This window comes from Gallinula chloropus (assembly GCF_964237585.1).
Source record: "Gallinula chloropus genome assembly, chromosome: 5".
Classification (NCBI taxonomy): Eukaryota; Metazoa; Chordata; class Aves; order Gruiformes; family Rallidae; genus Gallinula; species Gallinula chloropus.
Genome location: NC_140090.1, coordinates 62,017,062 through 62,036,984, shown reverse-complemented (window position 1 = coordinate 62,036,984; position 19,923 = coordinate 62,017,062). Strand labels below are relative to the sequence as shown.

General features: G+C 40.9%; 1 protein-coding gene across 1 annotated transcript; it reads left to right on the top strand.

Moving 5' to 3' along the window:
• Positions 1-3,132: 3,132 nt before the first annotated feature.
• RBP3 (retinol binding protein 3) lies at positions 3,133-18,524 on the top strand (the record flags this gene model as incomplete). Its single annotated transcript, XM_084265382.1, has 4 exons — positions 3,133-6,180; positions 13,573-13,763; positions 16,241-16,383; positions 18,196-18,524. 4 exons carry the CDS (start codon positions 3,133-3,135, stop codon positions 18,522-18,524), a joined length of 3,711 nt encoding a protein of 1,236 aa, XP_084121508.1.
• Positions 18,525-19,923: the final 1,399 nt, after the last annotated feature.

Sequence of the window (19,923 nt, the reverse complement as noted above, 5' to 3'; positions counted from 1 at the left end):
ATAACACCCTTTGCACAGCAAGTTGAAACTGAAGTAATTTGAGTAATGCTTTGTCATTTCAAGTTATATTAATTTCTATCCTAAAAGCAGAAAGTGTCAGAGAAGAATACAATGAGAAAAACCCCCTTCTAAAAATAAGTTGGGTTTTTTAAAAGAATTTCAGTGATCTAAACAGAATGAAATTAAGTACCAGAAAATATTAATTTCACTATTTTTATGGTAAATATTTTAACCTTTCCACCGTTGTCCTGTACTTGGTGAACAGTTTTATAAATATAAGTAAGTGTCCATTATGTACTGTATACTGATAAAAAAATAAATGTACTATGTATACTCCATAAACATGCAATGTCATTCTTTTTTTCTGGGATAGAGAGCTGCATGCTTAAAGCTACTGTACAGAGAGACAGAAATAGAGATCTATCCTGACATATTCTTAGGGACATGGACTATTGTACTTTTTTTCCCAATTCCTGTCACAATTGATCCGTTTTTTAACCCTGCTCCTTGGCTCCTGGGCATGCCCTCCTCCAGCACCCATCAGAAGTAAATGAAAGAAAGAAATATAAAACAAAAAAGGGGCTCCATCAAACAACCCAGCCCCCTAGCCCAGCAGGCAATATATCTAGCCCTTCCGTGTTTACACATATTTAGTTCGTTGTTTTAGATAATACATATGTTTTCTTTATGTTTTCTTTATGGTTATGCTTTGTTTCCATCATAACAAAACTAGTCTCTATCTTCCTTTTCAAGTTAATTGAAAGATGTTGGAACACACAAAAATTGTAGGTAACATTGAAATGTTAAGCACTCCGAAGTGGGAAATGTCAGAATAACGATTTTCTATGCATCATTCTCCTCTTGCTCATATGCATTAATTATGTAATCACAGCTCATAATGGTTTCATTTCAGATGTCCCCTGCCTTAGTTCGTGCAAAGCACATGGTGTTTAAGAATTAAGTTGGAAATTTATGAAGTACAATATCTTGTCTGTTGAATTAATTGTCTTAATGTACATTGCAGTGTGTGCAATTATTCCTGTGGTAATGACATTTGAGACACTACCAGAGGTTGGAAGTAAATGTAGAGTATGTGGTAGACATTCATATAGAAAAAGATATCCCTTGGCCCGAAAACTTCCTAAGCTAGACAGACAGAAGAGATGCAGGTTAGAAAAGCAGCAGAAATTTATTTGCCCACAGTCTTAGCTACTGTATTGGCTGCATGAGGAATTAATGAAGCTCTAGCATTAATCCTGTAGTTCAACAGTCAATTTCTAGATGAAGTGTGATTATACTGGAGAGTTTTTGTTCCAACAACCTTTTCCCTGGACTGCTGCAGGAAGAAAGCAAGAAGAGCAATTCAAATTGGTGATAATGCCCTGGAGTTAGGTCTGTGATGGATGTCACGCATTGTCACAGTATAGAACAGCCACCTGAAATTAAGAAGATATAACAGATCTGAATCTTGCTGCTTCACTACCAGTGAGGCACACAGGATTTTGCTGTGGCACACTTGGAGCTTAGTTACTTATTTATACATTATCAACAACAATTTCCTATGCCTCTCCCCAGACAAGGGAAGTGGCAACATTTTATAAACTGGGGTTTGTTACAGATGATAGCACAGCCTGGTTGACAGAGATACCTGTGAATAAAACATCAAGTTTTACAGCTTTTACCATAGACCTATCCTTTCTCTAATGGACTCTTAGAACAAAGTAATTCTTCCCTTTGATGGATTTATATATGCACTTTTACATACACACAGATACAAATCAACCATGGGACCTGCATATACACACAATTCTGTTCCTATACAGATGTCTTAAAAGAAGGAACTTCACAAAACTCCTGTATTACTACAGCTGAATGACCCAGAAGGAGGACTGCACTATAACTTGCTCTTGTGAGTGGCAAATTTCACTCATGACACTCACACATGACACCAACAGAGTGCATGCAGCCATCATAGGCCATCTTTAGAATCTTCCCTCCACATATATTCATACATAGCAACAAGTGACATTTTGAAAGCAAAACAAACATATGCTCTTCCCAGATCCCCTGGTTTATTCTTGCAGCTACCTCCAGAAAGCAGAAAGTAATTTCAAACTTAAAGCCAAGAATTTGTTCTTGTATAACTTCAGCATGTCATACTGGAACTCTGAATGTTGACAGCTCACATGGGTGCAGCCTGCAGCTGCAACCCGCATCTTCTGATCCTCTTTCAAATTCTTAATACAATAGAGTCTCAAATACATTGTGAGCAGAAGAAAACAACCCCCCACATTCTATTTTGGTATGTTGAACCTAAAGTCTATTGGCTGGGAGCTGTCATCAGACATGACCATATGTTACTCAATGGTATTACAAGTAAATCCTAATTGAGTGCAAATTATGAAGATTAAAGTCACCTCAGATTTAGCTGTATTATGTTGAGTCAAATGTATTTCAAAGTCCTGTTTAAAATGTTGGCAATTCTCAGCACAGAAATTAACAGGCTGTCATTACCTTGGATTTTATGAGCTGTTCTAAGTGTCTGGAGCTCCTTTTTTGGAGCCCTTAGTCACAGAATATAAGAAGAGTCCTTTGCAGCTCAGATTGAAAAACACCAAATACAATGTACTGTCAACAACTTCTGTAAAAATATTAAATATTGATACAACTAAGTCACTGAAGAATCTCCTGGTATAAAGCTTTTCATAAATAATGGTAAAAGATTGGATGACTGATGTTCTAATTGTGGTTAAGATTAAAGTATTGCTTTTAAGCAATCCACTGTCAGGGTAAGCCAGGACCAGTTTGTAACAGGCAATACATTACATTTTGAAAACAAGTAACTGCCAGAAAAATCTTCCTTTATGATTGAAGTTTATTACTGTTTCATAAGAGAGCTGTGAAGTCGTAAGGAGCTGAACTTCATCTATTGGTGCACTTCAGATGATGCACTCCATTTTAATGAGATTAAAGGTTTAATGCAGATAAAAGATTTGTATCTGTTCAGTGCACCTGGATTCAACACAGGGATTTTCAGTGTGATTCACAGACAGAGTCACCAGAGAGCTACACTCATCTTCATCGAAAAGAGCTTCTGACTTATTTCCTTCTTTCTATTCCGCACAAAGAAAAATGATTAGGACTCTTTTCTTCCTGTTTTCAACACTGATCATGTGCAGTGCATCTGCTGAGGAAATCTTTCAACCAACTCTTGTGCTGGATATGGCTAAAGTCCTTCTGGATAACTATTGCTATCCTGAAAACCTAGTGGGAATGCAAGAAGCCATCGAACAAGCAATCAAGAGCGGGGAGATCCTAGACATCTCAGATCCAAAATTGCTGGCCAGTGTCTTGACAGCTGGAGTGCAGGGTGCTCTGAATGATCCAAGACTGATTATTTCTTATGAGCCATCACTACATGCAGCTCCCAAACAAGAAGCTGAGGCTTCTCCGACTCGTGAACAACTCATGAGTCTTATTGAGCATATGGTCATATATGACAAGCTGGAGGGCAACGTTGGCTACCTGAGGATTGATTACATCATAGGACAGGAAGTTGTGCAGAAAGTTGGAGCTTTTCTGGTGGACAAAGTGTGGAAGACACTAATAGACACCTCTGCCCTGGTGATAGATCTTCGTCACAGCACTGGAGGACAGATTTCTGGCCTGCCCTTCATCATCTCCTACTTGCATGAAGCAAACAAGATACTACATGTTGAGACTGTATACAATCGGCCCTCCAACACCACCACAGAGATATGGACACTGCCAAAGGTGTTGGGAGAGAGGTACAGCAAAGACAAGGATGTAATTGTTTTGATCAGCCGCCACACGATGGGAGTGGCTGAAGATGTGGCTTACATCCTCAAGCACATGAACAGGGCTATCACTGTTGGGGAGAAAACAGCTGGGGGCTCACTGGACATCCAGAAGCTCCGTATTGGCCACTCCAATTTCTATATGATGGTTCCCGTGTCACGATCTGTAAGCCCCTTGAGTGGGGCTGGACAGAGCTGGGAGGTGAATGGGGTGATGCCATGTGTGGCTACTGAGGCAGAGCAAGCCTTGCAGAAATCTCTGGACATCCTGGCAGTGCGCAGAGCAGTTCCTGGCACTCTGAGCCACCTTGCAAACATATTAAAGGACTATTACAGCTTAGTGGAGCGGGTGCCAGCACTGCTGCGGCACCTCGTCACCTCTGACTTCTCTTCTGTGCAGTCAGCAGAGGACCTGGCCACCAAGCTCAACACTGAGATGCAGGCCTTATCTGAAGACCCCCGCCTCTTGATTCGAGTCATGATGCCAGGTGAAACTGCTGCCCCCCCTGCTGAGAAGCCAATTGCAGTGGCAGCCAACTTACCTGACAATGAGCAATTGCTGCATGCCTTGGTGGATACTGTCTTCAAGGTGTCAGTGTTGCCAGGCAATGTTGGCTACATGCGCTTTGATGAGTTTGCAGATGCCTCTGTGCTTGCTAAACTGGGACCTTACATTGTCCACAAAGTGTGGGAGCCCCTCCAAAATACAGAGAACTTGATCATGGACCTACGTTACAACCCTGGGGGTCCTTCTTCCTCTGCTGTGCCTGTGCTACTCTCGTATTTCCAAGATCCTGCTGCTGGCCCTGTTCATCTCTTCACAACCTATGACAGGTGTGCCAACCACACACAGGAGCACAACAGCCAGGCAGAACTTCTAGGCCAGCCCTATGGGGCTCAGCGTGGCATTTACCTGCTCACTAGCCACCACACTGCTACAGCTGCTGAGGAGTTTGCTTACCTTATGCAGTCCCTGGGCCGTGCTACACTGATTGGCGAGATCACAGCAGGAAGCCTCTCACACACCCGTACCTTTCCTCTGCTGCAGCCTGAGCAGGGAATAACCCGTGGCCTAACTATCACAGTTCCTGTTATCACCTTCATTGACAATCATGGCGAAAGCTGGATGGGTGGAGGAGTTGTGCCTGATGCCATAGTGTTGGCTGAGGATGCACTGGAGAAGGCTGAAGAGGTGCTAGCTTTCCACAGGAACATGGGACTACTTTTGGAGGGTACTGGGCAACTCCTAGAGGCTCACTATGCCATCCCAGAAGTGGCTGGTAAGGCAAGTGCTATGCTCAGTACCAAACGGGCCCAAGGAGGTTACCGATCAGCTGTAGACTTTGAGACACTGGCTTCCCAACTTACCAGTGACTTGCAGGAGACCTCAGGAGACCATCGGCTTCATGTTTTCCACAGCCATGTGGAACCAACACCAGAAGAACAAATTCCTAACATGATTCCCAGCCCTGAGGAGCTGAGCTACATTATTGAAGCACTCTTCAAAATTGAGGTATTGCCAGGCAATCTGGGCTACCTTCGCTTTGATATGATGGCTGAGGCAGAAACAGTGAAGACCATTGGACCCCAGCTGGTACAAATGGTATGGAACAAACTGGTGGACACGGATGCCATGATTATTGACATGAGGTACAACACAGGTGGCTATTCCACTGCTATCCCAATACTTTGTTCCTACTTCTTTGAGCCTGAGCCTCGGCAACACCTTTACACTGTCTTCGATCGTAGTACCTCCCACAGCACAGAGGTGTGGACTCTCCCCCAAGTCACTGGCAAGAGATACGGCTCCCTCAAGGACATCTACATCCTAACAAGCCATATGAGTGGCTCAGCAGCAGAAGCTTTCACTCGTTCTATGAAGGATCTACACCGGGCCACAGTTATTGGTGAGCCCACCATAGGTGGTTCCCTCTCAGTGGGCATTTATCGTGTTGGTAACAGTTCCCTATATGCCTCCATCCCCAGCCAAGTGGTGCTTAGTCCCATTACTGGCAAAGTATGGAGTGTGTCTGGGGTGGAGCCACACATCTCCATCCAGGCCAGTGAAGCCATGGCTGTAGCTCAGCACATTGCCAACCTGCGTGCCCAGGTGCCACTGATACTGCAAACTGTAGGCAAACTTGTGGCAGATAATTATGCCTTTGTGGACATTGGGACTGTTATAGCATCCAACCTCACCCAGAACATCAACAAAGATAGCTATAAAAGGATTAATACAGAAGAGGAGCTGGCCAGGAAGGTGACTGCCAGTTTGCAAGCTCTTTCTGATGATGAGCATCTGAAATTACTCTACATCCCTGAACATGCCAAGGACAACATCCCAGGGATCATGCTAAAACAGGTACAGTTCTCTTGTACCCAGCTATACTGATGCCAGCTAGAACGGGAGCATTGAGTCAGGTTTTTTGTTTCTAGCCCATATCATAAATCTGCTAGAATTTACCTGTACCCAGAAGAGAAGCCAGTGCCTGAGTGGGTTTTAGAGGCTGAGCTTTCTCTGATAATAAGGCAAGTCAGGGTAGTAGCTTGTAATAGTAGAAGGTAGTTCTGGCTGCATGCATTTTGGAAACAGCTTTAAGGCTGTGAGACTCTTTCAGTTGCCATCTGCCACAAGAAAATACGCAGGGCTTTGTGGTTATAGGGAAGATATCTCATTGTCTCTGTGACCCCCTTTCAGTTCTGTGGCTTTTCAAGTGGTAATAAATTAATGCAGAAAGCCACTGTTTACAAACCGAGTGATTTAAGAAAAATTCTGTTGGACCAGAGTAAATGCATACACCCACAAAACATGCAGCCACATACCCTTTAATGGATTTTTCTATATAAAATTGCCGTACCTGACTTCTATTACAACAGAATAACAAGCAACTCCTTTGGTCGTGACAGCGGAAAGTTGTTCTGAGTATGTCTCATCAGACAGTTTCCCAGTGACCTAGAAATAATTTGGAAGAAGTATCTGGGTGGAAGTTATGTGACCACAGGGAGAAACTGATTTTTAATAATCTACTTTTGCCCTTGCTGTGTGGTTTGCATAACAGTCTGTGCTTTGTTCTGAGCCTGGGTATTTATACATTGGTCTGCCTTGGCAATCCCTCTTGTTCATTGTTGTGCTGGAGGGAGCTCCCAGGAGCACTTGTTAAAATTCCATCTTCAAATTAAAGAGAGGGTTAGGATAACCTGATCCCATTCTTGGATGGAGTTAGCTCCTTTCTGGCTACTGCTCTAGCAGAGCTATCAGAGACGTCTTTTCTCCAGGGACTCATAAAATTACTTTTTGAAGAGAATGTATTTGCCTTTGCAATGAACCAGAGTATACCAAGTGTCAAGTAACTATTAAATGTTTCCTGGGGGAGGAACTCTGTAGGCTTCCACCTTCTGAAGTTTTTGGCATGCATGATTTAAAGTGGGCATGACCTTTGTAGTATTATCTCCAACACTAAGGTCAAAGACAAAGTCAAAACATTGCCAAGGGAGGACATTTTTTTTTCAAATTTAACTAAGAGATGCCGGGCCCATTCTTGCCTCTAAGCTTAAATGGAAATGATTAATTAAAGGATTTTTCTATTCCATCACTATTTTTCCCTCCTACATTTGTAACTGTAGAAAACTTCACTCTACAGATGTTTTTGAGCAAGTCCCCTGCTACATTGTTAGCAACTTATCAGTAGTGATACATCATAATTTCTCCCCATTCTACAACATGGGTCCATCTTGCAAATCAGTCAGTTTTCACTGTTAATGGACATTGTTGACTATTTTTACTTGTTCAAACCTTACTTACTTTATTCAGACCTCGAATGTTGAGAACAGGATGTACAGGACATATTTTATTCGTCATATGATGTAAAATTCTGATCCTGGTAGAGCTAGAGAGAAAATCTTGTTATACTAATTAATGCCTCTGTTTACCTCAGTTCATTGTCAACCAAAATGACTGGAAGAGGTTGGAGATACATTCTTAAGAAGGAAAACACATCAGTGTGGATGAAATCAGGACAAATGTGAGCTTTCTTCACGAGGAAATAATGTAGAAACTGCAGAGAAGTTTGGGTCTCTAAGGAGGTTAAAATAGTTTCCAAAAATGTATGCAGTCCTGCACAGGGCTTGAGGAAATTGGGAGGAAGAGATGAGAGCAGTGTTGAGACATTTTTAAGGTGAAAGGATGAGTGAACAAAGACACTGAAGTAATTTAAGTAACGGCTTTTCCTTGTGATAGAGGTAAAGAAAATTCGCCTATTCCACTGAGCAGTGGGCAGCAAGAGTACCTTCATTTCCTGCCTTGCTTTTGCAGGGCCAAGAACAATGACTTCTGTGGAACATTTCAGGAATGCTCCATATAAATACCCCAGAGAGCAAATGCCTTAAGATTACAGTAAAGCTTATATAATGGCACTAATCACATTTGTGAATTATTATTTTGACTGTCTTATACATGGACATAGTGGTTCTTTTAACCTGTTTCACATTCATTCCTCAAAATCTTATCATATTTATTCCTCAAAAACCTAAGACTGAGTTTTTTTCTCTTGTGCTACCTACCTTTCAAGCCAGCATTTCCCTTGACAGTGGGATTTTTGTGATAATGACCTTGACAGTGAAGCAGATCCAACACAATTAAATGGAAGTGATGATGAATAACTGCAGGAAGGATGGGATGGGACACAGGAGACAGACAAGTGAAATGCATGTAGACCTTTGCATCTGCTACACTAGAATGGCTGCTGAAGCATAATACAGGGTAGTGAATATGTCTCCTCTATGACAGCAGCAAGGTCAATGCTAGCCGGAGTTATCTGCTGCATAAATGCTACTTTTCAAAGTCTGACTTCCCAGAGGCAAATGCTGTATATGCTGGTTTTGATTCAGGAAATACCATTTTGCTTATAGGACAGAGCTCTGTAAACTTGCTGATGCACAATTCAATAATCTCTACTTATTTTTCAGTTTTGCTCTCCCTCCAGTCATACCTTCCTTTCCATATCAAGACATTTGTGATCACTAATATCTGAGTACTGTAGACTATTTGTGTCAATTTTAAGTGACAAGTCTCCCTCGGTGAGTCTTTTGCCCCTTGATAATGTCCGAATACTTTTAATGCAGTCTTCACACCTAAGATAATTTTTGTGTTAATGTTTTAGATAAGCAGATGAAAATTATGATCAGAGTAAAAGACAAAAAGGAATCTTTTATAAAGAGAATTTTTTTCTGCATTTGAAGTCCTCCTTTTCCCAGATAAATAACACATATGTATAGCAGAGTAACAAAAATGTATAGCAAAGTAGTGTACTTGCTGAAGGAAAAAATAGTTACAGATGTTTCGCCAGAAAGGAGTGTAGTTTGCTTATGCCCTTCATTAATGAGCAAAATCAAAATGCTCAGCCTCAGATTTTCAAGACAGATAATCAACTTGCTACATCTATTGCTAACAGGTGGTAAAAAATTTTGTGGGCCCATATGATGCTGATTTATATCAACAGAACCACAGTGAAGCCAGTGGAACTATACATGTTTATGCAAGCAAAAAAGCCTTGTGTTTATCTCTCGTGGACTCTTCACCTTTATCAATTCATTCTTCTTCTTGTATTTGGTGCAGAAAATATTATAAGACTTTGTTAATCAGTTTTGTTCTTTTCCTAGTACCTTTCATCTTCTGATCCTGATGCTCAAGCTCAATGCAGCTACATCTGCAGTTACAATCCCACCAAGGAGATCCATGTGTGCCTTTTTTTCTTTTTTCTTTTTTTTTCTTTACCCATTTTCATTAATTAAATAGTCAATTTGGCCATTAGTTTTAAGGATTTTTACCAGGGCTGAAAATTCAGCCATGAATTGTGTTTTGAAATTTTGCTTTCCAATATAATTTTCCAGAGCATTGACTAGAAAATAACTGCTCACCGGTTTGCAATGAGTATGTTACAATCTGTGTATTGTCAAAGCCCGCTTATACACCACAGTGCCTCCCTTTGCAGGGTGAAAGTATAGCTTCTCACTCTGCCCTGCACTCCCTCAGTGGGGACTGAGAGTCTTAAATAACCTTTTAATCCTTTCCAGAGCACCAGCCCAGAGGGCTTCAGCTTTTGCTTGTGGTAACCCCCCCGATCCTAGCTGTCTCGGTGCAATGGAGGGCAGGATTAGAATTCAAAGCTGCAGTTCTGGAAAAACTGGAGAAATGATCTGTGAAAAGCAGGATGAGGTTAAATAAGAACACATGCAGGGTTCTTACACAGTTTCTAGGGTGATAGTAATTGACTGCATAACTCTGAGAGGAAAACAGCTTGTTTAGGGGGAGTCCGGTAAAAAGAAAAAAAAAAAGCATATGAGTTCTTAAGAGTTCATAAACTGAACACAAGTCAACAGAGTAAAATGTTGCAGTAAAAAATAATCATCATCAAACTGGAATGGGTAAGGAGGAATATAATCAGTAAGATGTGAAGTCTTCTGCTACATTCATCTCTAAGGAGAATTCAGATAGAGTGTGCTGTGCAGAGTCTTGGGCCATGCTTTTCTGGAAAGATGTGATGTGGCTCAAGTGGGGACACAGCAGAAAAGACGAACAGGAGTAAATAGAAGACTGAATAAGAGCCATCTTGAAAGAGTTTAAAAGATTTGAGTTGTTTATTCCAGAGAGAAGAAAACTGAGAGGACACATGAAAACAGTCCTCATATACGTAAGAGACAGTTTCAAATAGGAAAAGAATAATCTGTTCCCTTGTCCATGGTAAATAGGCCAAGAAGTAATGCACTTAAACTGTAGAAAGTAGTGAACTTAGACTGTTTACACTAGATGTTAATAACATCTTTGTAATAGGCTAGTGACGTACTAGACTGGATTGCCTGGAAATCACCCAGTGATATGCGTATTTTTAAGAGCAAGTAAGGATTGTCTGTAAGGGATATAGCTGATCCTGCTCAGTCCTTGAGCTTGGGGACCTACTAGGATGACTGGTTCAATTCCAGCCTGTGAGGGTACTCAAGAAACCCAAATGTTATTCTAAGAAAGAAAGGCTCAACCCTGCCACCTAGCCCCCAAGCTCTCATGGGTCTTAAACCAACCTCAGGATTTGCAATGGCACAAAGGTGTTGGCTGGTAATATTTTAACAGCTGGAAGTTGACAGCATTAGCAGCCTTAATAGAAATCAGAATTACATTACAGTGATCAGCACAAAATTAGCTACGAAAATAGTTTCCATCTAAATAGACAAAACAGCTTAGGGGAGAGGTGAAAAGGGGAGAAAAGAAGGAAGGGAGACATAGTTGGAAAAATAGTTTGCCTGTGGTTGGGGTATGTGTCAGTAGCAGAACCAGGGATGAAACTCCATGCATGAATCTGGGGCAGCATTCTAGGTCCTATTTTGTGTCACATCCCTTGTTCCAGTAAGGCCACTCACTTGTGGAAAGAAACTGCAGAATAGAGCTGGAGACCCTATATAGTTAATTAAAAACAATTCTTCCTTGGCTTAAGTGGTGTTAGCTTGGTGGTTCTTTAGTCTAGCCGCATTGCTTATACGGTTCTTACTAAGGGACCTGAAGGTTTATGTTTAACATTGAGTAATTTGTATGTAAACATTGCCTGACTGAGCAGCAAGATCTTACTTTCAGTTGCATCCTGTCCCAGCTTGTCCTTGCAAACAGAGCCTTGTCTTCTAAAGGAGAGCACTCTGTTGCTCTCTGAAGCTACTCGCGTCCTTAGGTACCAGCAGCACACAGTCCATGTGTCAGTGTCATGAGCCTGCAGTTCTCCAGGCAGTAACTCTCTACTGTCAGTCTCAGCCTCTGAGCCTCTTTTGCTTAAAAATTAGGAGGCTTTCTTGACCACCACCTACCCCCAAGAATTACATACTGAATACTTTTCATCTGACTTCTAGTCTTAGAGCCTTTAGAGTAGACACATGTTCATACCTTTTCCCACAGCCATGAGGACAAGTAAGAGTTTCTTTGAGATCCTTGCATATTCATATTACCCCATGAGACCTGAGGTATTAATATCAACTTGCCCACCTTGAAATCCATGATGAATTTCCAAGACTTAGCAACACTGCTTGCAAGTACTGAATTTCTCACTGAACAAAGGTGTGGCAAAGCACAGTAACAGAACAAGTAGGGGAAAAAAAAACCCCAAACAGATACACAGCATTATTCTTAATCAACATGCTTATAGATACGCACCTAGCAATTATTGTTGGAGAAAAAGCCAAGAAGTCTGTGTGTTTGGTTAAAATACCGTTAGTAGGTGGCTGAGAGTAACACATCAGTTTTATTTGTGGATGTTACCAATGAGTGATGATTTTTTTTCTCCTGAGGAGACCAGTATCTCTAAACTAAATATAAGCTCTGTCAGAATAATGCTATGTATGCTGGATATACGATTAACAAATCACAGTTTTGAAGAAAAGTACAGTGAGCAGATCAAGTAAGCATTGCTGTCACTGGGAAGTGGATTGGAAATGACAAATTCGGGGGTGCTGGACTGATATGTTTACAGTACAGGTACAATTATTATTTTCATAAGGTACAGTGAGAAAGAGGGGTAACAGAAAAGGTCTCAGTTGAGTTTGCTCTTAGCATCAGATTGATAACCAAGTAAAAGTGAAGCACTTCAGCTGTGGCAGATACAGTTGCATTCAAACTCCTTGAAAACCCTCTCTGTGCTGTGGCAGACCTGCTTTTTGTAGGAGTGCAGCCCCACAGCAAAGCACTATTTGTGGGGCAGGAGATTGCCTGACTCCTCTACGGTTGCAGAGCCCAAATGCCTCCCAAATTCTGCAACGTGTTGCAGGTTGGGAGTGCCCCTTTTAGCACATGGCTCACTGCTGACTCCTTGTTCTTTTGGGTATAAAATTAAGGGTTGTCTGGAGCTGAGCTACAGCAGAAGACCACAGATTAAAAAGCAAGTATAAAATAATTTTTACAGCAACCCTGGGGTTGCTGAAGGTCACATAAGTCATATATATCCCAAAGCCTTACCTTCTTAAGCTGAAGGAGAGTCTTCCATTTTTAGATACATGCATATAAAACAGAAGTTTGGCAGTAGGAGCAGGCTATATCTCAATGCATGTAGGGATTACTAGGATAGTTTTATTAGTTGGCTACATGTTTATATTAAAACAGTGTCTGCTATTTAATAACATAAGCTAAACAAAGTAAAATCACAGCCTAACATGTGAGACTCCAGGCACATGGCCACCACCTAAGAGATTGCACGTATCTACCTCGTGAGTATCTTAGCACATGCCCAACACATCAGCATCCTCACTGTCACAGGGACTGGGGCTATGGCCAACCTCACCTGTAGCCAATAGTTGTTTGTCAGCTGATGTCAATCAAGAGATTATAACAGTCCCAAGTGCCTTATTTAGAAAGAACTGCTAAAGGAAACAAATGGGCTTGAGTGGCAGGCTGGGCAGTGGTTGTTGTAGCTTTCTTAGCCTCCTTGTTTCAAATAAATTCTTGTATTTTTGAAAAATAACACAAGCTCTGACAAGTAGGTGCATGATCCAAATCCTGTGCATGTTATTGAGGTACCTTATACTGTGAAAAACAGTATAGCAACCAGTGCTAACCTGTGTTTAATATGAAAAAGTTTTAATATCATTAATTTTGTTCTTCAAACTTGGTTAGATTTCCCACTATGTCCTACCTGGACTAAACTTGACCCACATAATTCTTTTTAAATCTTCTGCCAAGCTATCAGTGCCAGAAAATTATTTGTTTTGTTTTTCCAAACTCTTTCAGATCCCTTCCCCAGAAGTATTTGAAGATCTGATTAAATTTTCATTCCACACAAATGTATTTGAAAACAACATCGGCTATCTGAGATTCGATATGTTTGGAGACTGTGAACTTCTAACCCAGGTGTCCGACCTACTGGTAGATCATGTTTGGAAGAAAATTGTTCACACAGATGCCTTAATCATAGACATGAGGTAAACCTTTGAGTGGCAAATAACCAAAGCTCTTTGAAAACAGCATTTTATTTGTAACAGCGAATTAGCTTTACATGGCTTACTGTCCTGTTTACAGGCTAACATTGCTGGATTAAATCAGAAAAGGAAAACAGCCAAGGAAAACAATAACAGTCTGGAAGTATATCTCAAGACAAATTGTAGGATCACTTGAGATGTTTAGAACTACATAGGTGAATTTAGGGAACATCTTGGGGAACACAATCCTGGATGTCACATCTGTTTTCTTTCTCTGATTTCTTCTTAATCTAACTCTGCGTGTGCTCTGTATTAATTACATATATATGTGGCTTAATTAAATCTTTTACTGCAGGAAGTGGTCAAGTGATTGAACAGTCAAAAAACCAGACCACGGATCAGGCTGTGTTACAACATCTACTTTGCTATATCTGCAGTGCTAAACTATCCTGGGCAGTCAGCTCTGTACAGAATGACCCTTGTGCACAGAGCACAAAGGTGGCTTAAAGCCAGTGTTCCCAGACACTGCTGCAGCAACCTACAGCATCATATGCCTGCTCTCAACATAGGATTCTGTTGGGAACTCTAGTGTGTCAGTAACACTCCAAATCTTATAAGCCAGAAGATGGAACCCATTTGTTGCCAGCTAGAAAAGCAAATCAGTATCACAAATATACATTTCCTATACATTATTTAGGTACGTTGTTCCCTTTTTTTTTGGTGCAGAGCTGTTTGTGAGCCTAAAACATTGCAAATGTCAACTAAAGAAAAGGAGGACTTTCTAAGAACTTGTTTTAAATGCTAGAACCGCTTATGCCCATTGTTATCATAGGGCTCTTGGTATTTGGTTATCTTCTTAATATTCTTCTTGGATTCGCATCACGTTCAGCAAAAGATGAGCGTGGCAGTGAGAGCAGAGAAAGATCTTGCTACATGAACACAGAGGAGGAAAGGCAGCAACCAACAAAACACACCCATAACTGAATTCAGATTCAGCAAAGACACCTCCATCTTCCAATAGACGAGACAGGACTAGGACTTTCCTCATTTTTGCCCCAGCTAAAACTCCTGTGAGGGCCAGGGGTGATAAAACAGCAAATGTGAAAACCTGTCCCAGGTACCAAATGGTCTCATTCTAGTTCTTTCCTTGGGTTGCTTTTGTTTCGGTTTTTATATATATATTTAAAGTATTTCCAGCCCTTTGAGTGCATTCAAAATACCCACTGTCTGAAGGCATATAAAAGAAAACCTCAAACATTTTACTTTTTAAAATTCTCCTTAAACCAATCTTATGATTCTAGGGCATGTCTGATAATTTCAATTTTACATGGGATTTACCATAATGAATAATGTTTCTCATCTTACAGGCTTCCATCCCTGGAACAGCTGGGCCACTCATGAACTTCACATTTTGATAGCTTCAATTTCATGGGATTAATGCACAATGTCTCTCACCTTAATAGTTTCCTTTGTGGAACAGCTGTGCCACTCAAAAAATTCACATTTTTAACCTTTACGGCATTGAGAAGAGACACTCAAACAAAACATCTTCCCTAATATGAGACAAGAAGTCTGTAACAAAGAAGTTATTTGGCTCCAAAAGTTAAGCTAAAACTCTAGCAACTGCTACAACTGTCATTATTACTGACTAAAGTTGCTGCAGTTTCACTGTCTGCAAGAGTCCCAGGAAGAGAGATTTCTGGCATTGCTCTAGCTGCCTGTTTGCCTCTCACTTCAGACATGATGGCAGCTGTGGGAAGCTGGGCTCTGCTAGGTCTAGCTGCCTCCTGGGCTGCACAGCAGCAGCATGACCTCCTAACACTAATTCGGTATTCCGTTGTGTGTATTCAGAGGAGGGGTTCTGGAGGTACTCTTAAGCCCTTCAGTGAATTTAATCTTCAGAGACTGGTATGAAATTAAACTACAATCAAGGTTTTCAAACATGACAGTCCTAAATGAAGCCACTAACAATCTTTAGGCACAAAAAGAAATAGCCTGATATATTATAAGGTGCTAAACACCAAGTGTTCTTATTGTGTGCAGCAGGAAATAAGAATACAACAGTTCTACAAGCATATGTTTAAATTGTGATCCACATTTATGTATCAGGATTTAGGTATTTACTTACGCTGCCTATGTCAGTAATAGCATGGGTTATTCAGAGAATAACAAGAATCTGATGTTTGTCTGCAGATTGAGAGCCTTTGCTTACTTTCTGAATTTTATCCAGGTTGAATCAAGAAAAAAATAGATTATTCCATTTTATATTTGCTTTTGAAGTTAATTGTGGGCCATAAAAATCCAACAGGACTTTGTTTCTCTGATAGATGTGCAAATGCTGCTAGGGGACAATGAATGTAAATGTATCAAAATGTTGTCATGAGCCCTTTCAGTACTGATGTTAAGGAATGATACTTGCGAAGTTTACTGTCTTCCACAAACTTTCAACTGTTTCCTTAATATTTTTAATTTTTTAAAAGGTACAATATTGGAGGCTCCACCACTACTATAGCAATCCTATGCTCATACTTCTTTGATGAAGGACATCAGATTCTCTTGGACAAAGTTTATGACAGACCCAGTGACTCAGTAAAGGAAATATGGACCCAGCCACAGCTCAAAGGTAAAATTACCATTTCTTTTTAGAGTAGCTTTTCATTTCAGATGTCTTTTCTTGTGTATTTTAAAGTGAGCCATTAGAGACCATAGCTCGTTTCATGAAAGCACCTGCCACAATTAACTCAGCCTGTGCAAAGAATATAAAAGCAGAAATTTATTTTCAGCTATGTGCCTCAATGGCATCTATAAATAGCAGTTTATTGCTCCTAGGAATGGGGTATGTTAGGCACAGAGTAAATTGGTGCCCAGAAGTTTAGCTGAATACTGTGTACAGCACTTGTAACTTGTTGCTTTTAAAGGCTGCCAAATTTAAAATGCTGCCTAGACGTCTTCTAATATCTCTCCCAGTACTCACACATCATTTTATATGTAGGTCCTCACTTCCTACCTGTGTAATCCACTATTTCAGCAGATGAAAGAACCCACAATAGCTCAGTTTGTCCAGAAAGAAAAGCACTGATTTTTGCATATCTGAGTGAGTTTGGAGCATTTGGCAATGTATCACACACACACCCCCACAAACCCTTCCCTGCTGTTCATGGAAGTCTAAAGGATGCTGAAGCAAGCAGAAACAGAGTTCTTCAGTGCTTATAAAGTGCAGTTAGAGTGCTAAGAAGCCCTAAATATCAGATTTAATTCTTCTATCCTTTAAAGCTAAGACAGTACCAAACCAGGTGTCACAGTGGTGCCTACAAATATTGGCTTGGAGCATGCTGAAATGGTTAAACTTTGTCACAGGCTGCAGAGTCCATCTATTTTCCCAGGCAGTCAGAAGTGGGCTGTGCTAAGGGATATGATTACTATGGACACATTCCAGTTCCCATCAAAGAGCACAGGCAGACTCATATTAACTTCAAAGGAGCTGGATCTGGTCCTCTATTATATGTATATCTACTGTGAAAAGAGTCTTCTAATGGATGTTACGTCTACAGTGAAATGAGAAGAGCAAAGATGGTGTGAAAATTAATTACCATGCTATTGGCCCCTCTCTCACAGTTTAATATGAGAATTATATGTCATATTGTAGCTTAAAAAATGACATTTTTAGAGCAGTTTAGAGTAGTTCTCAAGTTTTCAGGTCCCAATTATGATGCACTGGCTGCTTTTTCAAAGGAGCCAAGTTCTCAAAAATTATCTAGCATATATGGAAAATGAGGTGCAAAAACCATCCTATTCCTGTCAACTGGTTTATGTAAGAAAATGAGATAACTTGGCTCAGTGCCTAATAATAAAGGGGTATTTGTTGAAGAGCCTGGAACAAAGACCATGCAAGAGCTTCCATTTATAGTTTATAAAAAGCCTGTGGGAAACCACTATAATTATAATTTCATTAAATGCCATCTGCATAGTTTGCAGGCCAAGCTCTGTAATAGCCATGTTCCTAGAGTAGGGGTGAGAGTGAAACTGAAGATGCTGCTGGTTGAGGTTTGAGTATTCCTGCTGGAGCAGTGGAAAATGTCACTTTCTTTGCCTGCCTATCCCGATCCTCTCATTGCATCTAGAGCTCCTGTGAAAGTCAAAACCACTAAAGACTCAGCAGTAGTAACTATGAGTTGGTATCCCAACTGCTGTAGTTCATAACCAGAAACTGATGGCACAAAAGCACCACAGAGGTCTTTTTTAGAGTACAAAAACTGGTCTAGTATAAAAAGTGCCTTAATATCATCATAGGTATGGATTAAATTTCCAAGCTTACTTGGTTGCTAATAGCAGGTAGGGAATGAAGTCTACTGTATCTTGGCTTCTCTTGCTTCATAAAGCAAATAAATGTCTGAAAATGGATGCATTTCCTGATGATCTTTGTACTTTCCATCAGGGGAGAGGTATGGCTCTCAGAAGGGGCTAATAATCCTCACCAGTGCTGTGACAGCTGGGGCTGCTGAAGAGTTTGTATACATAATGAAGAGACTGGGCAGAGCTCTCATCATTGGGGAACAGACCAGTGGTGGCTGTCATTCCCCACAGACACATCAAGTAGATAATACCAACTTCTACATCGTCATTCCTACCTCCAGATCAGTCACCTCGGCAGAGAGCACTTCTTGGGAAGGGAAAGGGGTGCCTCCTCACATGGAAGCAGCAGCTGAGACAGCACTTATCAAAGCGAAGGAGATGCTCAGTGCTCACCTGCACAGCTCTAGATAGCCCAGTGAGGGAACATGCCCCTGGAAAAAAGGTAGGCTGTAATTTTCAAAGGAGCCCAAGGGACTTACACTCTCAGGGGATGAACCAACAATAGGTTTGGGAGCAGGATTTAGCCATAATTAAGGTAACTAATGCAAATTTGAGACCCACAAAATCTCACAGTTATGTGTATGTGCATTTGTGCATGTGAGGAGATGGACAGGCTACAGGTGCTCCTCCTTTTGTTACCTGTCTGTCTCAGTAAACCATGAGCCATATACAGCACAAGAGCCCAGTTCCAGCAGAAGTTGCAAGGCCCTTCTGCTAACCAGAATAATTCACAAGCGTCAGCCACGGTGCTGTTCTGAACGGCAGAAGTGGATTTGAGTTCCTGTCTGCTGAGGGAGGCTTCACAATGGAGTCTCATTTTTTGTGAGTTTTCTAGTAATCAAGTTCTTAGGGAAAGCAAGCTATCTCCCCCAATGTAAAGCCTAGAAAGGAGTGGGAACTCCTTTTCAGTCTCTATGGTTAGTTGTTGGTTTCCTGTATGCAGTTCAAAGTGACTCCCTTTTCAAGATGCTAGCTTTTTTAGCTAGTTCTGTGGAACAAAACTCTTTCTGGGCATGGCTGAGATACTGGGATAATTCACTGGTGTTTCTGGATTCCTATCCTGTGGTCAAATGTAAACATAAATTTTTGCAGTGTCTGTTTTCTAAGATTTAGCTCCAAATCACAGAGGTGAAAATTCCACCTGTCGGTATTGAAGGCATGTGAACCACCTCAAAGCATGTATAGATAGAAAAGGCACCTCTGTGTACATTCCTATTTATACATATTAAAGGAGATTTAGCAGTAGTTGGAAGAATCTTTTTTCCAAAATGGAAGAGCTAAATTAAGTCTCTTCTCCCTTTCATCATTTATACGTACCAAAAATAACCACTCCCAGTCTGTCAGGGTTGCCCAGACTCCTGGCATTTCTTAGGTACATACCTGCTTCTCCCCTAGTGTCTGGCAGCAGGATGGGGAATGAGCAGGAGAAAGGCAGTGCACTGACTTTTTCACCCAGTGCTCAGATCCACAGGTTCAGCTTAAAGCCAAAAATCAGATTGCTGTCTGCCCTGCCCCAAAGACATGAAGAAAGAAGAAAAGCACCCTGCTACAAGCTACTTATTTAGTAATAGTGTGTTTCAGGACAACTAAGAGAGTTATTGACAAGAGCTTAACCAATGCATAACATTCCTTGTCTTTCTTGCAATTCTTATCTAACCATCCGTCTTTGTAATGATATAGAAATACATGTAACTCCAATTTAGATCTCAACATTTCTCATCTTTGTGAAACACCAGCTGTAAAGCAATTAAGTTAGGAAAACATCTCCCCAAATTTAGTCAGTTAGAGTCTGTAGTAGTTACACATTACT